The sequence below is a fragment of the Leguminivora glycinivorella genome, chromosome 3, assembly GCF_023078275.1.
Source record: "Leguminivora glycinivorella isolate SPB_JAAS2020 chromosome 3, LegGlyc_1.1, whole genome shotgun sequence".
Classification (NCBI taxonomy): Eukaryota; Metazoa; Arthropoda; class Insecta; order Lepidoptera; family Tortricidae; genus Leguminivora; species Leguminivora glycinivorella.
This window is the reverse complement of record NC_062973.1, coordinates 24,697,059-24,717,309: the sequence shown is the minus strand read 5'-3', so window position 1 is coordinate 24,717,309 and position 20,251 is coordinate 24,697,059. Positions and strand designations below refer to the sequence as shown.

At 38.6% G+C, this 20,251-nt stretch overlaps 2 protein-coding genes across 2 annotated transcripts; one reads left to right on the top strand and one right to left on the bottom strand.

Annotated features, from left to right (window-relative positions):
• Positions 1 to 265: 265 nt before the first annotated feature.
• On the bottom strand, positions 266 to 2,017 carry LOC125242730. The gene has a single exon (XM_048151646.1). The coding sequence runs from the start codon at positions 1,750 to 1,752 to the stop codon at positions 340 to 342; it is 1,413 nt and encodes a 470-aa protein (XP_048007603.1). The 5' UTR covers positions 1,753 to 2,017; the 3' UTR covers positions 266 to 339.
• Positions 2,018 to 3,869: 1,852 nt separating this feature from the next.
• LOC125224955 (TBC1 domain family member 5) lies at positions 3,870 to 18,306 on the top strand. The gene is made up of 12 exons (XM_048128474.1): positions 3,870 to 3,897; positions 4,811 to 4,889; positions 5,742 to 5,841; positions 6,900 to 7,016; positions 7,990 to 8,117; positions 10,246 to 10,296; positions 10,550 to 10,652; positions 11,431 to 11,549; positions 13,468 to 13,610; positions 15,422 to 15,569; positions 16,938 to 17,163; positions 17,677 to 18,306. Exons 1-12 carry the CDS (start codon positions 3,870 to 3,872, stop codon positions 17,917 to 17,919), a joined length of 1,485 nt encoding a protein of 494 aa, XP_047984431.1. The 3' UTR covers positions 17,920 to 18,306.
• Positions 18,307 to 20,251: the final 1,945 nt, after the last annotated feature.

Below are 20,251 nucleotides of genomic sequence, written 5' to 3'. Positions count from 1 at the left end.
CCATGGGTGCTTATATGTAATTGTGATCAGATTCTAGGAGCAGGGGTTGAGCCTTTTAATTGTTGGATAAGGTTCTGGCGTAACATAGCAATGGAACACTTGGAAACTCTCTTGACCATGTCATAATTAATCATAAAGTCCTCCCAGGTCTAAATCTACACCCAAGATTTCTATAGGTAATTTAGATCAAACCAGTATCAAAATATCACCTAAAGATTTATCATATTAAATATATATAGAGATTTCTGAAATGAAAATGGCCACAGTTCATTATTTGATTTAATTAAGAAGAAATAAATAATAGCAATTATACCTACTATGGATAAACGATTACATGAGTCAATCGATGGAAATTGTCTGTATGTTGTTGAGTGTGTGCGCGATGAGAATGACAGGATGCGGATGCGGGTGAGTTGGACTCAGGACTGCTGGCAGAGTGAGAGGCAGCGGCCGCTGGCGAGCGCCACAAGGCGCCGCGGGCAGCACCAGAGGCGCAGCTGTCGCCGCCGTGCGCCGGAGCACCGCCCCTCCACGAACCACGCACGCCACGCCCGCGCGCGGATCAACATTCTCGTTCACCGGCGACTCATCGTCCGAACACAAATCGATAACTTCACTCTCATCACGCTTCAGGGGATCTACAGGCTGATCATCCTCATCCACAAACACTATGTCCTTGTCCTCAGTTTGAGGCTTTTTGCTCTCTGCCTCCTTCCGAAGATTGTCAATGTACTCGTTCATGCTCTCGAGTGACATCCTGTCAACGTTTACACTGATCGGCTTACATTTCAATAGCAAGAGCTGTCCTTTCAGATCTAGTACATCCTTGTTTCGTTGGTAGGGGAAAACGTGCCGCCTCTGCCAGTAGTCTATGGGCCGTCTGTACCTGATCGGAAACTGCTGGTTTTTGCTCTTTAAAGCTGATGGTTTGCTGTTCAATGGTGTTGATGTACAGCAGTACCGTTCAATCCTCTCTCTTGAGTAGCTTTTATCTAAGTTCACATTCGTTTTCGCATTTTTCAAGTAGGCTAAGGAAGAAAACGGGTATGGAGGTCCACGGTCAATATTTGCAGCTGATCTGGCATTTCTCTGACGGCTATCCCCATCCACATTTCTGGATGTAGTTTCCAATTTCTCATCCTGTGGTTTGAGTTTTAGGGCGGAAAGAAATTCTGGTAGTCTTCCGGTGGGTTCAGAACTAGTCGGCACCTCCTCATTGTTGCAGAGTCTCTCGTGGGCTCTCAATATCTCAACATTGTCAAAATGACTGTCACAATTATCACAGAGATAGATATCGGATTTGACCTGAGGCTCGGCTGAGTCGAGGTTCTTCGGGCGGTCGTAGAACATGTTCTCGTTGCGGAAGGTGACGAGCAGGCGGCCGTTGGGCCGGTAGTACAGCGAGGTGGTGCGGTCGCGGTTGTCCACGTAGCGCAGGCGGCGGCGCGGGTATCGTGCCAGCTGCGCGGAGAACACCAGCAGGAACGCACTCTTGTGGTAGTCGTAGCATCGTTTCACGAGGTTCTTCAGCCTGCCTTCCCAATCGTCAGGCAGGACCGCCGGTCGCACGAACGGGTGCGAGAACGCGACGTCCGCGGGCCACCACGGCGGCTGGCGGATATCCTTCGCCGTGTCCCGACCCCATGAACATGCCACCATGAATGTTATGAACCGCTCCAGCTCCTCCGCCGTCACCGTCGACAGCCCCGTCGGGTTGCCGTTGGCGAACAGCAGTGGCAGGTTCGCGATCATGGCTCGCGATGTCGCAGACGGTCATCGAAGTTCCGAAGGCGCTTGCGATGTCGCTCGGCACGGAACCATCGTAACGGTTAATTCGCCCCTATGCAGCTTAGAGACTGAGATCGAAAGAACTGGCATCACATTCGAAACATTTCACTGCCGACTACAATAAAAATAAAAAGAACAGATAGATAATCTCGGCGGCATATATCACAAAATTCCGTAAAGCGCGTTCGTTAACTAAATACGTATAGAGAGAAAGAGATCCATAGCCATCCATAGATCTTTGTTACGTAGTTTGGATGCAGTGCGAACAAAACGCAGTACAAAACAATAACTCGATCGTAAGAAACAATAGCCCTTATGAGTCATTCAGAAAAATAAATGTTTGAATAAATATCTTAGTTATTTAAATTATTGTAATTTTCTACTATAAATTATAAGTATTTCCGTAAGTAATTAAACGAGAGAAATGTTTCTGCGTTTTGTTATGTTTTTGTGATGCAACTAGTGTTGGCCATCTTTGGGCGGAGACGCCGAGACAACTTTGCAAAGAGTTTGGACGCTGTTTTTTTCGTCTTTTTTTATTCTGCGGATTATTTTCAAAGCGGTGTGGATTTTTTGCATGCACTTTTTACAAATAAAAATAGAATTATCATTAAAAACTATTGAAAATTTCTTGTTCCATTATTGATCTTTCGTCCATATTTTTCTTGACACTTCTTTACTTTCTCTTACTTAATAAGTAGTGATATTATATAGTATTGTCAGTATAGGTTCCAAATATACTTACGAAAACTGTAAATTACGAAACAAATCTGACGAATCTCCATGTCCGCCATTTTTGCAGCAATTATACGCGTAGATAAAAATAATATACGGAATATAAAATATTTCTATAGGTATCTTTCGAAATAGTATAAAATCTCTCAACAATTTTCTTTCCCCCGACTCAAAAACGATGGGGTATTATAATACTTATAATATAAGTTAGACGTGTCTGTCTGTCTGTCTGTATGTGTGTGTCTGTCTGTGGCATCGTAGCTCCCGAACGCTGAATTAAGCTAGAAACACTACGCGGACGTCCGTCGTAAATCGACCGCGGACAGGAATCTGGACAATGAAATTACACATCAAGCTAGGAACATACTACGCGGACGTCCGTCGTAAAACGACCGCGACCGCGACCTATCAGTGTGCACGGAACAAAACATCCAGAGAGCCAGATTTCGATCGGACGTCCGTGCGCTCAAGGCCACGTCCGCGTCCGTCGACCGATAGTTTGCACGGTTATGTGTAATGTCATTGTCCAGATTCCCGTCCGCAGTCGATTCACGACGGACGTCCGCGTAGTGTGTTCCTAGCTTTAACCGTCAAACTGTGTTCCGCAATCCTTACAAATGTACTTACATAAATCGATTATGCATATCGATAAGTTAATTACGATTAGTGTTTATTTTAACTATTACATCACTAGTTGTAGTTGCTAGTTTAGTTGCTGTCCCAAGTTGCCAATGCTCCCAATAAATAAAAAAAAAAATTAGTTGCTGTCATATCAAGTTGTCACTCAAGCAAATGTCAAGCAAGTCAAGCAATATCAAATACATTAAAAAGAAACAAATCTTAATTATTTTTGAAGAAACCAATGGGATATTTCAAATATAAGTTATTTATAACCTCGCTCTATTCTCTTAGTTAAAATTTCTTACCCATTATTTTGATGGAAGTGAAAATGTTCTAAGTACCGGACGAAAGATGGTAAGGTCGAATCAACTGATAATTGCAGTATTTATTGTTGTTATATGCTAATGTGATATATTTTGCTTTAGGATCTCATAAACGGTGACGGCTCTCACTCTCCGAGTAACAATACGGTCCCAGATTACGAGTAAGTTCTAATACACAACATATCTTTTTTGTTATCAGTTGTTTTTCTTTGTTTAGTACAAGTTTGGTAGCTAGCCTTTACGTCACGGGTTCTCAAACTTTTTTGATGAGTGACCACTTTAGAATATTTATTTACGGGACTTTAAAAATGATCATATACCTGTGTTATTGAATTGTTACTGCTCATCTATGTAAAGACTTGCTAGAATTGTTTTATTAAGGATTTTCTTAGTAACTTTGATATGACTGCTTCACCCCAGGTCAAGAAAGGTAATGCGAATATTAAGAGCAGTTTCTTATAAGTTATAATCCTAATATTATGCCATACCCTTACATATATTTGTGTGGATAAGGTGTACACAACACAATAAACAATGTTGTTATCTCTAATTCTTTATTAGTCACTGTATTTATTACTCATCGTAAGAACCATCTCTTGTTATTTTATATTCTTGTAATCACAAATTATCTTTTAATTTGTTTATAAAGAAATAGTTATCATGGGATAATTATTTCTAAATTTAGTAATTGCATTAGTATAGATAAGAAATTCATAGTGATTAATTTATTTTAACTTGTGCACTGAGTAACTATCATTCGTAAACAGATATTGGACAATTGGGTGTCATTAGTTTGATCTTTATGGATGAATTAAATTTATTTCATTAGGAATAATGACTGGTAGACTGTCAATGGTTGACTGGTAAAGAATGCCTTTTGGCATTAAGTCTGCCATTTGTACATGTTTCTTTGGTTGTGCAATAAAGTTTAAATAAATGATGCAAAGAGTTTGATCTCTGATGATGTGAGAGAAATACAATTACAATGGAGATTATTTATAAAATAACTATTAAATTTAAAGAACCTTAATAAATAAGCATCAATTATAAATCATTGTATAACTTTATTATTCTCATTTATCTATTTCTAAAAAAAGGATAATGAACTAATTCAAACATGTCAAACATAGAAAGAGATAAAAAGTAGCCTATCTCACTCTCTATCCCTTCAACTATCTCCACTTAAAAAATCAAGTCAATTCGTCGCTCCGTTTTGCCGTGAAAGACGGACAAACAAACAGACACACATACTTTCACATTTATAATATTAGTATGGATAAAAAAAATCTTTTAATGATGATTATTAAAATTGAAACAGTCACATAAGCTGCATTCTTTAACAGTCTACAACTGCCAGCGTGGAGCCGCGTGGGCCATACTGCTGAATGCCTTACCACCACCTAATGCTGATATTGTTAGCAGGTAACTGTGAAAAACCATATTGTTAACTGATCATTTGTAAGCGCTGACATAGGTATATGTACTGATGTGCCGACGGAAAGTTTCCAAAATTCTGAAGTTTTCATATAGGAAAACTTTAGAAACTTTCCATACTTTGTATGGACGGAAACTTTCCATTTCATAAATTTAAATTCCCTTTATTTTTCGTGAAAGTTTTGTGAATTTTTCAAGAAATTTAAGATTTTTTTGCAAAAAGTTTCCGCAACTTGCACATCACTAGGTATATGACAACCAATGAGCAAGCATCATAATAGGCAACTTAACTATACTGTAAATAAAATATTTTATACCATGCGCGAAATAAAGCATCAGATAATTATAAGAAAAACAGGGACAGAAGTTGTTTTTAACTCCAATTTATATTTTATAAATCAGATAGAAATATATAAAGTAAATCAGTTGACTGTGACGTCACTCAATTCGATTTCGTATTAATTCCATGTTAGCAAGTCCTTCAAAATCGTTTTGACAGTTCTTAAAAAGAAGCTGATTTGACTAGCAGGAAAGTAGCCTATTCCATTAAAATTTCATTATTGTTCCTTTGAAATGTTTGAAAGTTATTACTAATAGACATGAGATGGGATTTCATAGATAAATCATCTAAGCAAAAGTCTATTTGTAGTGGACTTTACAGGGACTAAACAAATTTTTTAATTTTTTTAATTTTAACATAAATAAATTCGGGATGAATTTTAAATTCATTATACGCGATTTAATCCGTTTCCATAGTTTATTTCATGACATAAATAAACTTTATCTTCCCTATGATAGTTGAATATAACATAATTTTTGATTATACATATCTGATTTCAGCCTGAAAACTCATAGGAATTTCTACAATGACATAAAGTCAAAACTGTCAATGGACCCTCGGAATGTCATAGGCGATGATCCTCTGTCGCAAAATGATGAGGTATGCTATTTTATTTTACTACGTTTACGCACACAAGTGAGTTATTGTTCATTGATTTACAAGACAATGTTCCTTATCTTACTTCATCATCATCATCATCCTCCTTGCGTTAACTCGGCATTTGCCACGGCTCATGAGAGCCTGGGGTCCGTTTTTGATAACTAATCCCAAAATTTGGCGTAGGCACTAGTTTTTACGAAAGCGACTGTCATTTGACCTTCCAACTCAAAGGGTAACTAGGCCTTATAATTGGGATTAGTCCGGTTTCCTCACGATGTTTTCCTTCACCGAAAAGAGACTGGCAAATATCAAATGACATTTCGCACATAAGTTCCGAAAAACTCATTGGTATCAGCCGGCGTTCGAACCCGCGATCTCCGGATTGAAAGTCGCACGCTCTTACCGCTAGGCCATCAGCGCTTTTTTACTTGAAACAAAAATTTTGAAAGAGAGTCGTCAAGAGTAAGAAGAAAAGAGGTTTATTCGCTCAATGACGATGTCAACCGTTCAATTGACTAAAACATAGATCTGCAAATATAATTTGGCAAATTAGTAGCGTCAAACGTTTATTCAGGCCATACACAGTTGTTCCAATCGTCTTTTTTTGCACACATCATTAAACTATCCTCATTAAATTAGGTAATTACAATTATAATTAATCCTGTTTTGTGTTAAACCAGAATAAACTTAATTCTTATTAGAATTTAGGATCAAGAACCTAAAACTAATTAATATAACCATAAAACTAATTGTAAAAAAACTGCCTTAATGATTGTTTTTAAGGTTTATTGCCGATATTCATTAAAAAACACATATTCATGTTACTTTTAATGATCTACATGATTGTCAAAAACAATTCTTTGTACAATGGCAAAAAGGTTTATTTGCCGATATTCGTTAAACCCTGACGGAACCATATCCAAAAACTTCCAAAGTTCATCCGTTCGGGAGCTACGATGCCACAGACAAACAAGACAACTTTGAATTACAGTCATGGCGGGGGTTAAAAAGAGAGAATTCAAAAGGTTTAATAAAAAACTATCTATTCCAATTTCCAGAGCGCATGGAACCAGCATTTCTGTGACAACGAACTGAAGGCGTTGATACTGCAAGATGTAGTCAGGACTTTTCCTGACGAGCTCTACTTCAGAGACAAAGATGTACAGGACATGATGGTAAGTCAACGAGCGATGGCAATAGGAAATGTTACCAGCGTGATATGCTCCTTTACAACTTTTTAAGAGGCTTCGTTTGTATCAAGTTTCTGTTCATTTTCAAGTCATCATTTTTTTGTATTATTGACAGTTTTTACTTTTAAATACAGTTTTATGATTTGTTGGATACCTATACATTTGTTATGTTATAATATAACATTTTTCAAAATATATCTTATTACAACTATTAAGTATTTAGAATTTTATCTTTGTATCTGTTTGCACTTTTTTTTCTTTATGTATTGATTATTTAGTAAAAATATTTAAGACTTTATCAAAAACTATATTAGGAAGCTACTTTATTCTTTTGATTAATACCTTTTTAGTTAATATATCTATTAATTTCATTTGTTTAACTTTAATGAATACTCTGTAATGTTGACATGTAAAAGTGGTGGTACCCCTATAAAACATTTTTGTATTTTTTATTTTTTTTTGCACAAACTGTAAGTTTTACAGACGTGATTAAAACAGTGTCTTATGATTTGTTGTATACCATGTTTGTTATGTTATAATATAACATTCAAAATGTTACTAAATTTATTAAAACTTGATGGACGGACGGAAATTATAGGACAGAGCATTGGCGTATTATACTATTATTGTTCCATCATAGCCAAAATCGTCACATGACTCACGGAACCCTAATAAAAATGACATTTTATTCTCTGGGTCTATCCTTACTTGCTGCATTTTCTACGAAATAAAATGAAAGTAAATTAGTTCCAACAGATGCCACAAGTAGCATTAATGTGCGTCATCCATTATATTATGTACAGTGAGCTACGAAAGTGCATGTCGAATTTTCAATAAATTCATTCATAATTTCACCATGCACTTTTGCAACGTTTGTCACAACCAGCGGCTCTTCTCTCTTCACTATCGCACTTTGCCAATAAGTTTCACATTATAAACAACCTTTTATTAAATCCAGGTGCAAGTATTGTTCTTCTGGGCGCGTTCTCACGCGTACGTGGGGTACCGGCAAGGCATGCACGAGGTGCTGGCCCCTCTGTTACTGGAGCTGCATAGGGACAGGACGCACGCGCCGAGAGATATTAGGTATGTATTCAATACTATTATGTAATGGATTACATAATTCAGGTGCAAGTATTGTTCTTCGGGCGCGCTCCCACGCTTACATAGGGTTCCGGCACAGTATAAGAACGATTCGGTATTTGGCTCTCTCGCACGCGCCGCGCGCGAAAAGACAGCGCGGCGCGGCCGGTACTGTACTGACGCGACCGGCATCCTCCGGTTCCGCATGTACTCGCTGCACCTCGCTGCGTGCGAGCGCTACTCAAGGACAAATCGCGCGACGCAAAATTTGTTAGAAGAATTATTGCTGGTTTTATACGGTGGTACCGGCAAGGCGTGCATGAGGTGCTGGCGCCTCTGTTACTGGAGCTGCATAGAGACAGGACGCACGCGCCGAGAGACATTAGGTATGTATTTAGAAGTGTGAATAAAAAAAAACATTCAGTCGAATATGGAAATCCCCCAACATAGTGGACCGATTTTCATCAAACATGGCTAAGAACACTTCCGACTAATTGCCACATACAGACACATACACAGACAACCAGACACGTCAAACTTAAAACGCCCCGTCGTTTTTGTGTCGGGAGTTCATTTTTCAATGATAATCCTGGTAATTCCTGGTGTACTTGTACACGTACAAATTATATTCGAGTTTTGAAAGTTCCGATTTCAAAATCGGAATAATTGCTGTGGGCCTCGAGAAAATACCGGTACAAAAAATATGAATATTATGAATGAAAGACATCAAATTGGTCTTACGCCAGGCCAGAGGCAGAAAGTACAGGCAATAGGCTATAAAAATATTCATTTTTATAAATATTGTAAACGTATTTAAACTTAAGTTTGCACGAAATAAAGCATCAGATAATTATAAGAAAAACGTGAACAGATGTTATTTTTAAAACCAATTTCTATTTAATAAGTCGGGTAGAAATATATAAAGTAACTGAATTGACCGTGACGTCACTCAATTTGATTTCATATTAATTCCATATTAGCGAGTCGTTCGAATTCGTTTTGACAGTTCTTAAGCTGATTTGATAGCCTATATGTAATTATTAGTGCTCCTGTGTAGGAAATACATTGCCGTGTATCGGGTTCCGTACGGATACCGCAGTGCGAAATGTATTGGATAGTGATTCTTCACCGCAAAACGCGTATTTTGTTTACTGTGGCTGAAACGTTTCATCTAATGAAGGTTATACACTTATTTCTAGACCAAGCTTATCCTCTTGCCGTCCGTTATACCTTGAGATGTACCTATAGTAATATAATATAACATAAAATTGACGGTTTGCAATATAACACTTTAAGTTCTCGCGCTTTGTAAATATTTAAAGAGGTCGAACGCGACCGATCTGGCGTGGTCGGAAGTTGGTCACCGGAGTGATATTAATTTATATAAATGTTCGGGGTAGACAAATAAATATAATAAACATTTATATAAATTAATATCGGGTAGTTTTGTGTTGCATCTCCGGTGACACTTTGCTAAGTCTTCCGCGGTCCTGGGTTGGTAAAAAATGTTGATTAATCGCGAGGGCATATTGACGACCGATCTGGCTCAGTTGGTAGTGACGCTGCCTGCTAAGCCGCGGTCCTGGGTTGGAATGACGAGGGCATTTATTTGTGTGATGAGCACAGATATTGGTTCTTTGTTCCTGAGTCATGGATGTTTTCTATGTATATCCGTATGTATTTATCTATTTAAGTATGTATGTCGTCGTAGCACCCATAGTACAAGCTTTGCTTAGTTCGGTGCTAAGGTAATATTATATGTAAGGCGTCCCCAATATCACAAGAAAAAAAACAAGTAGCATTTGTATTTAAAATACATACTTAAACTGAATAAATTATTTCTAGTCGAAGTTTGCTCATATTATTATTATTCATTGTATTTCGAAGTTCGACCTTTTGAACCCTTCTATAAGTAAAAATCGAAATAAGATGTCATAGGCCGGATCCGGCCTTCGCCACTGGTGGCGTCCGTAATTTTTCTTTAATATATGACATCTTATTTCGATTTTTTATTTATATATAGTAGTGTGACTACTTAAAAACACAAATCAAAATATTTGTTAAAATAATTTGATTTGTTCCCATAGTGGCGCCTTCTATAAGTGTTTAATCCTGTTTATTTTATTTACAGCAATACATTAACATACATCCTAGAAGAAGAATATTTGGAACATGACAGCTAGTAAGTTTAAATTAAATACCATTTTGACAAAAAATTGTGCGTGGAGTCCCACCTCGCGGAAGAAGTGAAACTTCGTAATGTGAAAATGAAAATAGGAAGGGGTATTTCAAAATTCGAGTTGGAAACACTGGTGAGCGGCAATTAGAAGTCGCATTAGAAGTTTCACTTCAAAAAAATAGAATGAATAATAATTTTAAAGTACAATCGAATGGAAATTGTTATATTTGATTAAAAGTTTACGAACATTTGTCAGCATGATGTTCAGTGCGGTGATGAAGGGGCTGGAGAAGTTCTACACGACGGGTGACGTGGTGCCTTCCTCCTGCGGCCGTCTGCCCGTCTCTAAAGTCATCCACGTGAGTTCTAATCACTACTTAACCAACTCAGTCATTTCATTACAAGTAGTGACTGAGCATGATATAGTTTAATAACCTTAAATCCTTGTTTACACAAGTACAAATGAAATATATAGACGAGACGACTAAAATTAGTCCGTCAGTTAGATTATCAAAGAATTTTAGACACGTATTTTTTCTTTTTTCTCGTAAACGAAAAATGACGACGGTACAGAGCGTTGAAGTTTTGCGTCACGTCACGCCTAGGTACAATTTTTACTTAGAAGTGACGTCACAAGCCCCCACTCCGGAACTTTGATGCTCTATGTCTATATCTTTGTATTTTTTCATTAATTAGAAAAAGCGAAAAATATGTGTTCAGTAATTTTTGACGATCTAACTGACGGACTAAACAGAATGCCATTTTTCTATGTACTTGTCATCCCTATTGTATGTGTGTGTATAAATAAATTAAACTACTACTAATAAAAATCTTTATTGTACAAAATATAAATATCACACAGGATAGACAGTACAAAAGCTAACTTATCCCTTCAAGGGATTTTTTCCAGTTAACTTTTGGGATTTTAATTACTACACTAATTGAATTAGTTGTACAAGTATTAATTAGTGTTTTGCCTAAACAGTACTATTTGATCTCCTATTTCAACTTCTTCTAAAACATAAATAAACAACAATTATTTACTGTGTATTATTTGCTTTAATCTTAAACATATTTGCTGTTTCCTTCTAGCACCAGTCGTTCATTTTCATTAATATAATTTTTTTGAAATTTTAGAACCCTAACGAAGTAGTAAGATATCTCGACAAGGTACGAGAAGAATGTTTGACGCCGCTAGACAACGAGCTGGCCACGCATTTAGCGCAGTGCAATATCTCCATGGAACTGTTTGGAATGTAAGTTTAATTCGAACTTCCTTTTTATTAGCCTGTAATTACTAATTGTTGTCTTGGCACATAATTTTCAATTTTGAAAACTGTACAATGAGTTACGCTGGTGCTATAAGCCAAAAGAAAGTGATTAGTATAATTTTCTTCGTTTATACTTACGGCCCAGTCCCGATATTGGTCTAAGCGCGACAGCGGTGAGCGGCGGCCATACATTGGAGCGAGACACTGCGATGGGACTTTTCATTCGCACGTATGGCTGCCGCTCGCCGCTGTCGCGCTTAGACCAATGTCGTGGCTGGGCCGTTATGTTACATGAGTGCCCAAAAACTGCTAGTACAACGCAATATACACAATGGTAAATAAATAAATATAGGGGACACCTGACACAAATCAACCTAGCCCCAAACTAATCAAAGCTTGTACTATGGGTGCTAGGCGACGATATACTTACTAATGGCTGTGAACTGTGAGATCACCATTTTGAAACAGCTACCATAATAACATTACATTAGTAATATTTCCTTATAGTTTTTAACTTCGAGGCATAGGCAAATTATAAATTGTCAAACAAAATAATATGCCTATTTGGGGCGACTGAGGGCCGGTTGCATCAAACCGTATGTCACCGTTAAAGTGTTCGTTAAATTTTATTGTACGGGAGGTTCCATAGACGTCTGCTTCGTGACGATAATGTGTCAAATGTGGTTTTTTTTTTTTAATACTACGTCGGTGGCAAACAAGCATACGGCCCGCCTGATGTAAAGCGGTCACCGTAACCTATGGCATGCAACTCAAATAGTGTCACATTTGCCACCCCATTAGAAACTTGTACATTCCCTTTTCTGTGTTTTGTATGGGCAAGTTCTACGACGGACAATAGACGGAACAAGTTAGTTCCGTAAGTCCTCCCGTCATCAGCACACCGCACCCTCGTTGAACCGGCAGCCTTACTCACCGGCAGGAACACAACAATGAGTAGGGTCTAGTGCTATTTGGCTGCGGTCTTCTGTAAGGCGCCAGTTGGGCTCTGCTCTAGATTCGAGCGAGACGATATCCGCTGTGCTGTGCCCTACCACACAAAGCGGAATATCATTCGTGGTTGATGCAACTGGCCCTTAATGAGCTAAGATAAGGTGACAAGACAACATAATAATGCAGAAAATTTTATCAATAAGGTTTTTTCTATATTGCTGCCTAACTTAATAAATAAATAAAATAAATAAATAAATAAATATTGGGGGACACCTTACACAGATCAACCTAGCCCCAAACTAAGCAAAGCTTGTACTATGGGTGCTAGATGACGATATACATACTTATATACATAGAAAACATCCATGACTCAGGAACAAATATATGTGTTCATCACACAAATAAATGCCCTTACCGGGATCCGAACCAGGGACCGCGGCTTAGCAGGCAGGGTCACTACCAACTATACTCCGTTTCTTTTAAGATTAGAATTATCTGTCAAACGGGTAAACGAAGAAGCAGTGGTCGTAAACATTCCTTCTTCGATTTCGGCCGATACCACTGATTTCTCGGTACTTATGCACATGCTGTATGTAGATAGTGACAGTGACGTTTAAAAATAGAGCATAGTGTGAGAACTCTGCCGCTTTAGGTTTTTTAATGTACAACCTTTCCATGAAAAATTGCACACACAATTTTTTAAAATTCTTAGCTTTCCATCTTACAATATAAACTAACCAAAGTTATGTTTCTTATCTGTTCACAACGTATGTGTTAATAAAACATGATAATAAATAAGAGATATTTATTAACTCTTATTCACTGTTCGATCCGCAGAATGTGCCCGATAAAAAACCTTATATCTCGTTCTTGACAGGTCTCTCTAATGCTAAAAAAAACGACCAGACCGGTCGCCCACTTTCGTTTATCGTTCGTTATATTTCGCTTCTAGTCGATGGCTCCGGCTCCTGTTCGGGCGCGAGTTCCCCCGAGCAGAGCTGCCGGCGCTGTGGGGGTTCTTATTCGCGGACGGCCCTACGCTGCCCAACATACACTTCGTCGTCGTCGCCATCCTGATAGCCATGAAGACTACGCGTAAGTTTCTATCATACTAGAACGTAACCTTAGAGAATATAAGTTAACTTGATTACCTAGTATCCTTCTGTTTCTGTTCTTTTCTTTTACACTCACACTAATACACTGCACATGTACACAAAATCAACAATCATTAATTATTATAGTGCATGCTTAGAAAGTGTAGCCTTTAGTTAAGAAATCATACTAAAAATGTATTAATTAGCTTTTATAAAATTGTATAATCCCAAATTGTTAGATTTTTGTTACATTTAGCATTTCGTTTGTGATTTTCCTTTTTAATGTATGTCAATAGCCGAATCATCTTTGTTAAACTGTCTTAAGTAACCGGACTTCCGCGATACAGTCTTTGCCTAGTTTGGAAGTCACAGTAAATAATAAGATTGTAGCTATTCCTTTTCTTGGTAAATAAATTATTCTATTCTATTCTAACTAGCTTTTGACCGCGGCTTCGCTCGCGTTAGAAAGAGACAAAATGTAGCCTATGTCACTTTCCATCCCTTCAACTATCTCCACTTAAAATCACGTCAATTCGTCGCTCCGTTTTGCCGTCAAAGACGGACAAACAAACAGACACACACACTTTCCCATTTATAATATTCACTTTAATCAACTGTTTCTCCCCGCCTTGGGATAGTAAGGTATCCGCGGACGGTCTCTGCAGTATATCTATCATACTGCTCACCAGTCGAGATTTGTCCCGCTGTAGCTTATCTGTCTTCAAATAGCAAAGTGAGCCTTTACCAGTTTTTCTGGACAACACTACAAATGCCAATTTTGTATAATTTTTTGTAATAATGTTGAATTTAGAGTGTTTACTACGTAGCAAAGACTAGGGGTGGCGGTAGTATAACTAGGGTTTTTATAGCAACCGATAGAAGTTTAAGAAAAAAACGTAATCTTCAGTTTTCGGACCATACAGAAAAAGGTACGGTGGCCTAGATGGCATTACACCTTTGGGGTACACTCACTAGATGGCTCTAATATAATTATTTGACATTTTAACACATATCAAGCTAATAATATGGGCCAAATTGTCAAAACTGAGGTTCAAAAGTTTTAAGCCTGTGTCAAGAGATAGCAGTCTATGCACTGTGATTACACATATTACAGATGTAGTGCGAAAAGATTTGCCTTCGAGTTGTTACGGAAACGTACGAGCGTGTCATGCTATTTCAGTCAGTGTCAGTACAAGATGTACTGACATTGATTGAACTAGCATGACAAATACGTATGTTTCCGAAGGAAACCCTTTTCGCACAACATACTACACCGCTACTTCGACAGTAACTCTCTATAGTACTCGATCCTCTTTGGTATAATGATAGATAGATAGATGGATAGATAGAAGCTTTATTTGAATGCTGCAATAACACACAATTCCAAATGCAACACAGAAGAACAGGAAGAAAAAATAAATCAAACATACAATTGACTTAAAATTACGTACATGACATGCAAAAAAAAAATGCTTACCTACACTGCGTGCATTGCAGCAAAAACAACAGGGTTCCGACTCAGCTATACGCTTCACCCTTTCGAGTGAGGCACTGATATTCTGCCGGTACCCAGATCACGTTACAGTTAAATAAAGAAATGTGTATAAATGAAGAAATAGGTTAATTTTGAAGTAAGGTGAGAAAACAATATACTAGTATATATAAAGAAATAATACATACAATTATAATTAATGACAAACAAGAAGTGTAAGTATAGTGTTATAAAGTGCGAACGTGCCGTTAAGAATGTGCCGTAAAACTAATTACTATTATAATGTAATATATATGTATAATTAGAGCGTTTCCCATTAGTAATGGAGCCGGACTCGGGCGTGGTGCTGTCGGCGCTGATGCGGCCGCCGCGGCTGCCGGCGGCGCACGCGGCGGCGCTGGCGCTGCACCTGCGCAGCCCGCTGCGGCACCCGCGCCCGCCGCCGCCCGCACAGGACGCTCACCGAGAGTGAGTTATTCATACTTTCTTATACTAATACACAAGGATTCAAACGTCGCCCCCAAATCCGATACAGCTGTCGCCCTCTGCACTTGCGGAACCTGCTATAGCATACGCCGCCGCAGCCGCGACCCGGTCGAGGTAAGTGAGAGCGCGTTTTTAACCCCCGACGCAAAAACGACGGAGTGTTATAAGTTTGACGTGTCTGTATGTCTGTCTGTTTGTCTGTCTGTGTGTGTGTCTGTCTGTGGCATCGTAGCTCCGGAACGGATGAACCGATTTCGATTTAGTTTTTATCATTTGAAAGCTGTGTTAATCGGGAGTGGTCTTAGCCATGTTTCATGAAAATCGGTCCACTAGGTCGCGGTCGGGGGTTTTTTCAAAATTTTATTCGCAGTAATGGTCGCGGATTCTGCGAAGTGGAATCGGCGATGTGAGGTCGCTACAGCTATCGCGCTCTACACCTGGGTTCCACAGGTTATGATCGAGAGTAAGTGCGTTTTCACATTATCCGATCCGATATCGGATGTCGGATTGATATCCCATACATTACAGGCGCCATTTTGGATTTTTTCTATTGAAATCCTTCCGACATCCGATATCGGATCGGATAATGTGAAGACTGAAGACGGTCTAAGTGTGCAAGAGTGTTCTTACAGTAATGAAGGCTGATTCAAGTCAGATCCGGGACGATATGGCCACTTCAGCTGTCGCGCCCTACACTTGCGCAGTCCACTGCAGCCGAATAAAATATTTCCAGACTAGATTTCATTTTGGTTCTGTATTCCAGATATAATTATAGACTGTCTAGCACAGCTTGTTTCTCTTCTTATTTTTTCTTTACATATAACTAACTACTATAAGTAGTAACTTCAAGTATGGACTCACGCGTCATAGCGCGTCCAATTGCCTTTTTATTAATTACAGTCATCTGTTAATTCAGTATGTATAAATAAGAAAATAAGAAGTATGATTGTAGTATAGTAAACAGATTAATGAAATTGAACACGCGTGCGTCGTGTCGTCTTATTTTTGTGTTTTTTTTTTAAAGTTTCCTATAATTATAAAGAAATAACTCGACTCCAAAAACCATGTCCTCATACTCCAGCGAATGGGCGCGGTTACGCCACCGGTTTAGACTCTGGGTCAGAAGGCGTGGCGGAAGGCGCGGTCTCTCGCCGCATTAGTGCGTTTTCACATTATCCGATCCGATATCGGATGTCGGACCGATATCCCATATATTACAGGCGCCATCTTGGATTTTTTCTATTGAAATCCTTCCAACATCCGATATCGGATCGGATAATGTGAAAACGGCCTTAGGCTCGCTGAGAGCGCAGCTCCCACTCTTACTAAAAAATAGCTCACTCCCAACAGCATGTCCTCGTACTCGAGCGAGTGGGCGCTGGAGCAGCGCGGCTACGCCACGGGCTCGGGCTCCGACTCAGGATCAGAGGGCGTGGCGGAGGGCGCGGACATCGCTCGTTCCCTCGCGGCGCTGGGCTTGCTGCGCGCGCAGCTGCCGCCCGCCGCCGCGGCGCTGGCGCGCGAGCTGGCCGACGCGCCGCCGAGGGTCAAGGCGCCGCTGCAGAGGATACTCAAGGTGATAAATGAAAGAGGCGCGTTACTAGCACACATTCTAAGTTCGTGTACGTGAACGCGTCATGCTTGTATGAGTGAGATATGACAGGTCGACTGTTCGCGTTTTTGACAGGCGGTAACTGTGAGGTAACCGAGAGGGGGTGGGCGGCACTTTCACCGGGGAGCGGGAGTGGCCATACTGTACGATAGTACTCTTTATTATACTGTGCCATTACACTGAGAGAAAATCACAACACAATGCAAATTGTGAATTTAACAAGTTCGACTTGTTGCGGTTTATCCGTTTGAATCAGCCAAACGTATGTTTAAAACAATATGTGTCAGGTTTTTTTATAAAATCGACTTGTTGATTCAAATATATTGCCGATTCAAATGACAAGTAGCTTGTTGTTTGAACCAAAGAGCACGTAGGCGCTGTTTTAACCAAAAAACTTGTTGAACGAACATGAAAACTGGTTGTATTTTCTCTCAGCGAACACTGTCATAATGTATTAAAAAAAACGTGTCTTTCCAGCTGGCAGCTCTCCTAGAATGCCGCAACCACGCGCTCATCGACGTAGAAACGGCCCTGGAGGCCGCAGAGGCCGGATCCGAGCAAATCGGACGGCGGAAAATAGTCCCCGTCATAGTTAACCATAAACCTCCGCCTAAACCAGCGGTTAAAGTTAAAGAAGTGCCGTTAAAACTGTTCCACAAGACGGAGTGTTTCAATAGTGACCTGCCGTGCTTGGACCCGCTGAGACTTAGGACTGAATGATTAAGGGAGTTATAGGGCTAAGTGATAAAGCGAACAAAAATAGTTCCCGTCATAGTTAACCACAAACCTCCGCCTAAACCGGCGGTTAAAGTTAAAGAAGTGCCGTTATAACTGTTCCATAGGACGGAGTGTTTCAACAGTGACCTGCCGTGCTTGGACCCGCTGAGACTTAGGACTGAATGATTAAGGGAGTTATAGGGCTAAGTGATAAAGCGAACAAAAATAGTTCCTGTCATAGTTAACCACAAACCTCCGCCTAAACCGGCGGTTAAAGTTAAAGTGCCGTTATAACTGTTACATAGGACGGAGTGTTTCAATAGTGACCTGCCGTGCTTGGACCCGCTGAGACATAGGACTGGTTGCACCAAACCGTCTGTCAAGGCTAAAGCGGTCAAAAATAGATTGTAAGGAAGTTCCATAGACATTTGCTGCGATACGATATGATGTCTATTAAATGTAAGGTTGATGCGCTGGCCCAGGTTTTGAATGATTGAAGGGAGTTATTAGGGCTAAGAAACGATATAAAGCGAACAAAAATAGATGGCACCCTCATAGTTAACCACAAGGCACCATCGAACTGCCGAAACCGGCGGTTCCGACATTTTTGGCATGAAGTGCCGTTAAAGATTGTAATTCATCGGTCCGAATTGCGGATACTAATTTTTCCATGTTTTAGTAGATATAGTTAAATGTAAAATTATTTATTTTACCTGCACACACTTGAGTATTTTTATGCTCGTTATTTTAATTTTACAATAAAATATTTGAAATATAGACTTATAATGATTAAATATAAAACTTTTTAAAAATATTATTTGATACAAAATCATACTTGATTGATTTAGAACAATGCGTTTTATCGGACCGACATCCGACTATCGGAAGCGTTTATCGAGTGTAGGAACAAAAATAAGTGAAAACGGCCGTAACAGTTAACGACGTTGTGGTTAATGGCAATGGTAAGATAAAATAATCCAGCAATGATCAATTCCAATCAAATTTTGAATATAATTTATTTTTCAGTACAGATGGTGTTTTTTTTACGCACTAGTGCGAGAAGTGGTTCAGTCGAAACTTCGGAGGCTCATCTGTACTGAAAAATGTCGTACGATACACGTGCAAAAAGGAAATTCGTAACTCGTGTCGATTTAAAACACTCCCTTCGGTCGTGTTTTAATTTATCGCCAATCGTTTCGCACTTCCTTTTTTACGCACTTGTATAGTAATGTACTAGTAGGTAAATGTATGAAAATCTAAGATGACAAAGCAATAATAAACAGGAAGTGTTTAAATAAATTGTTAAAATTGTAAAAAAATTTGTTTTGTGAGATATATTTTTGCTATGACGAACAAAAAACGTCTTGCCCGCAAAAAACAGTTCGATATGTGATAGTAATAAGTGCAAAATGAATTTATTTAACATTATAAGTATTTCCAACCAGTAAACGTTTAAAGTGTTTTTAAAACAGTTGTAGTTGTGCCGATACCAAATGTACTTCGCTGAGTACATGTTATGAACTGAAGCGTTTTGTATCTGTAAGTAAATTTTTATTTGCTATTTTTTTTAATAAAATTTTATTAAGTGATATTTAATAGCAATATATTAATATGTACTTGGAATAGTACATTTGGCACACGGCACACCTTGTTTTGGTGTCTTTATCCCTGAAAGGCTATCGCTGTTTCATTTTTAAATTCTCTTCAAAAATGCCTTCTCTATCCTCGTAAGGCCCAATGTACACTACAATGTACATATTGTTGCAGTCGAATTTGAATCTTTCATGAACCAAATAAAGTAGGATTTCCATTGATACATTGATTTTTGAAACAAACGAAATTCGTACCAATTTACTTATAGAACAAGGTTCAAATTCAAAATGGGAAAACTAAATATGGTGGGCCTTACGAGGCTATATATATATTATTGTTAAAATGGTGACCATACTAGGCAGTAATAACCTTAAACATATACATTTGTATGATGATTATGTATAAAACTTTCTGTGCACTTAGCTGAAATGTAAATAAATTATGACTAAGTATTTAATGAGTTAAAAATCGTGTCAAATATTATAAAAGCTAATCTGCTGCCATAAGTTATAGTTTTTATACTTAAATGACTATGAAATTTGTTAAAGGCATTAAAGCTTTCCTTTTAAGTAAATAAATATCTAGTGATGTGCAAGTTGCGGAAACTTTCCAAAAAAATCTTAACCCTTTACCGCATATTGTTCCATATTTGGCCTTTATAAATTCTACTCTACTGACAACTGTTATAGTTCAAATTTCAACAAATATTGTATACGTCACATGCGTTAAAGGGTTAAGTTTC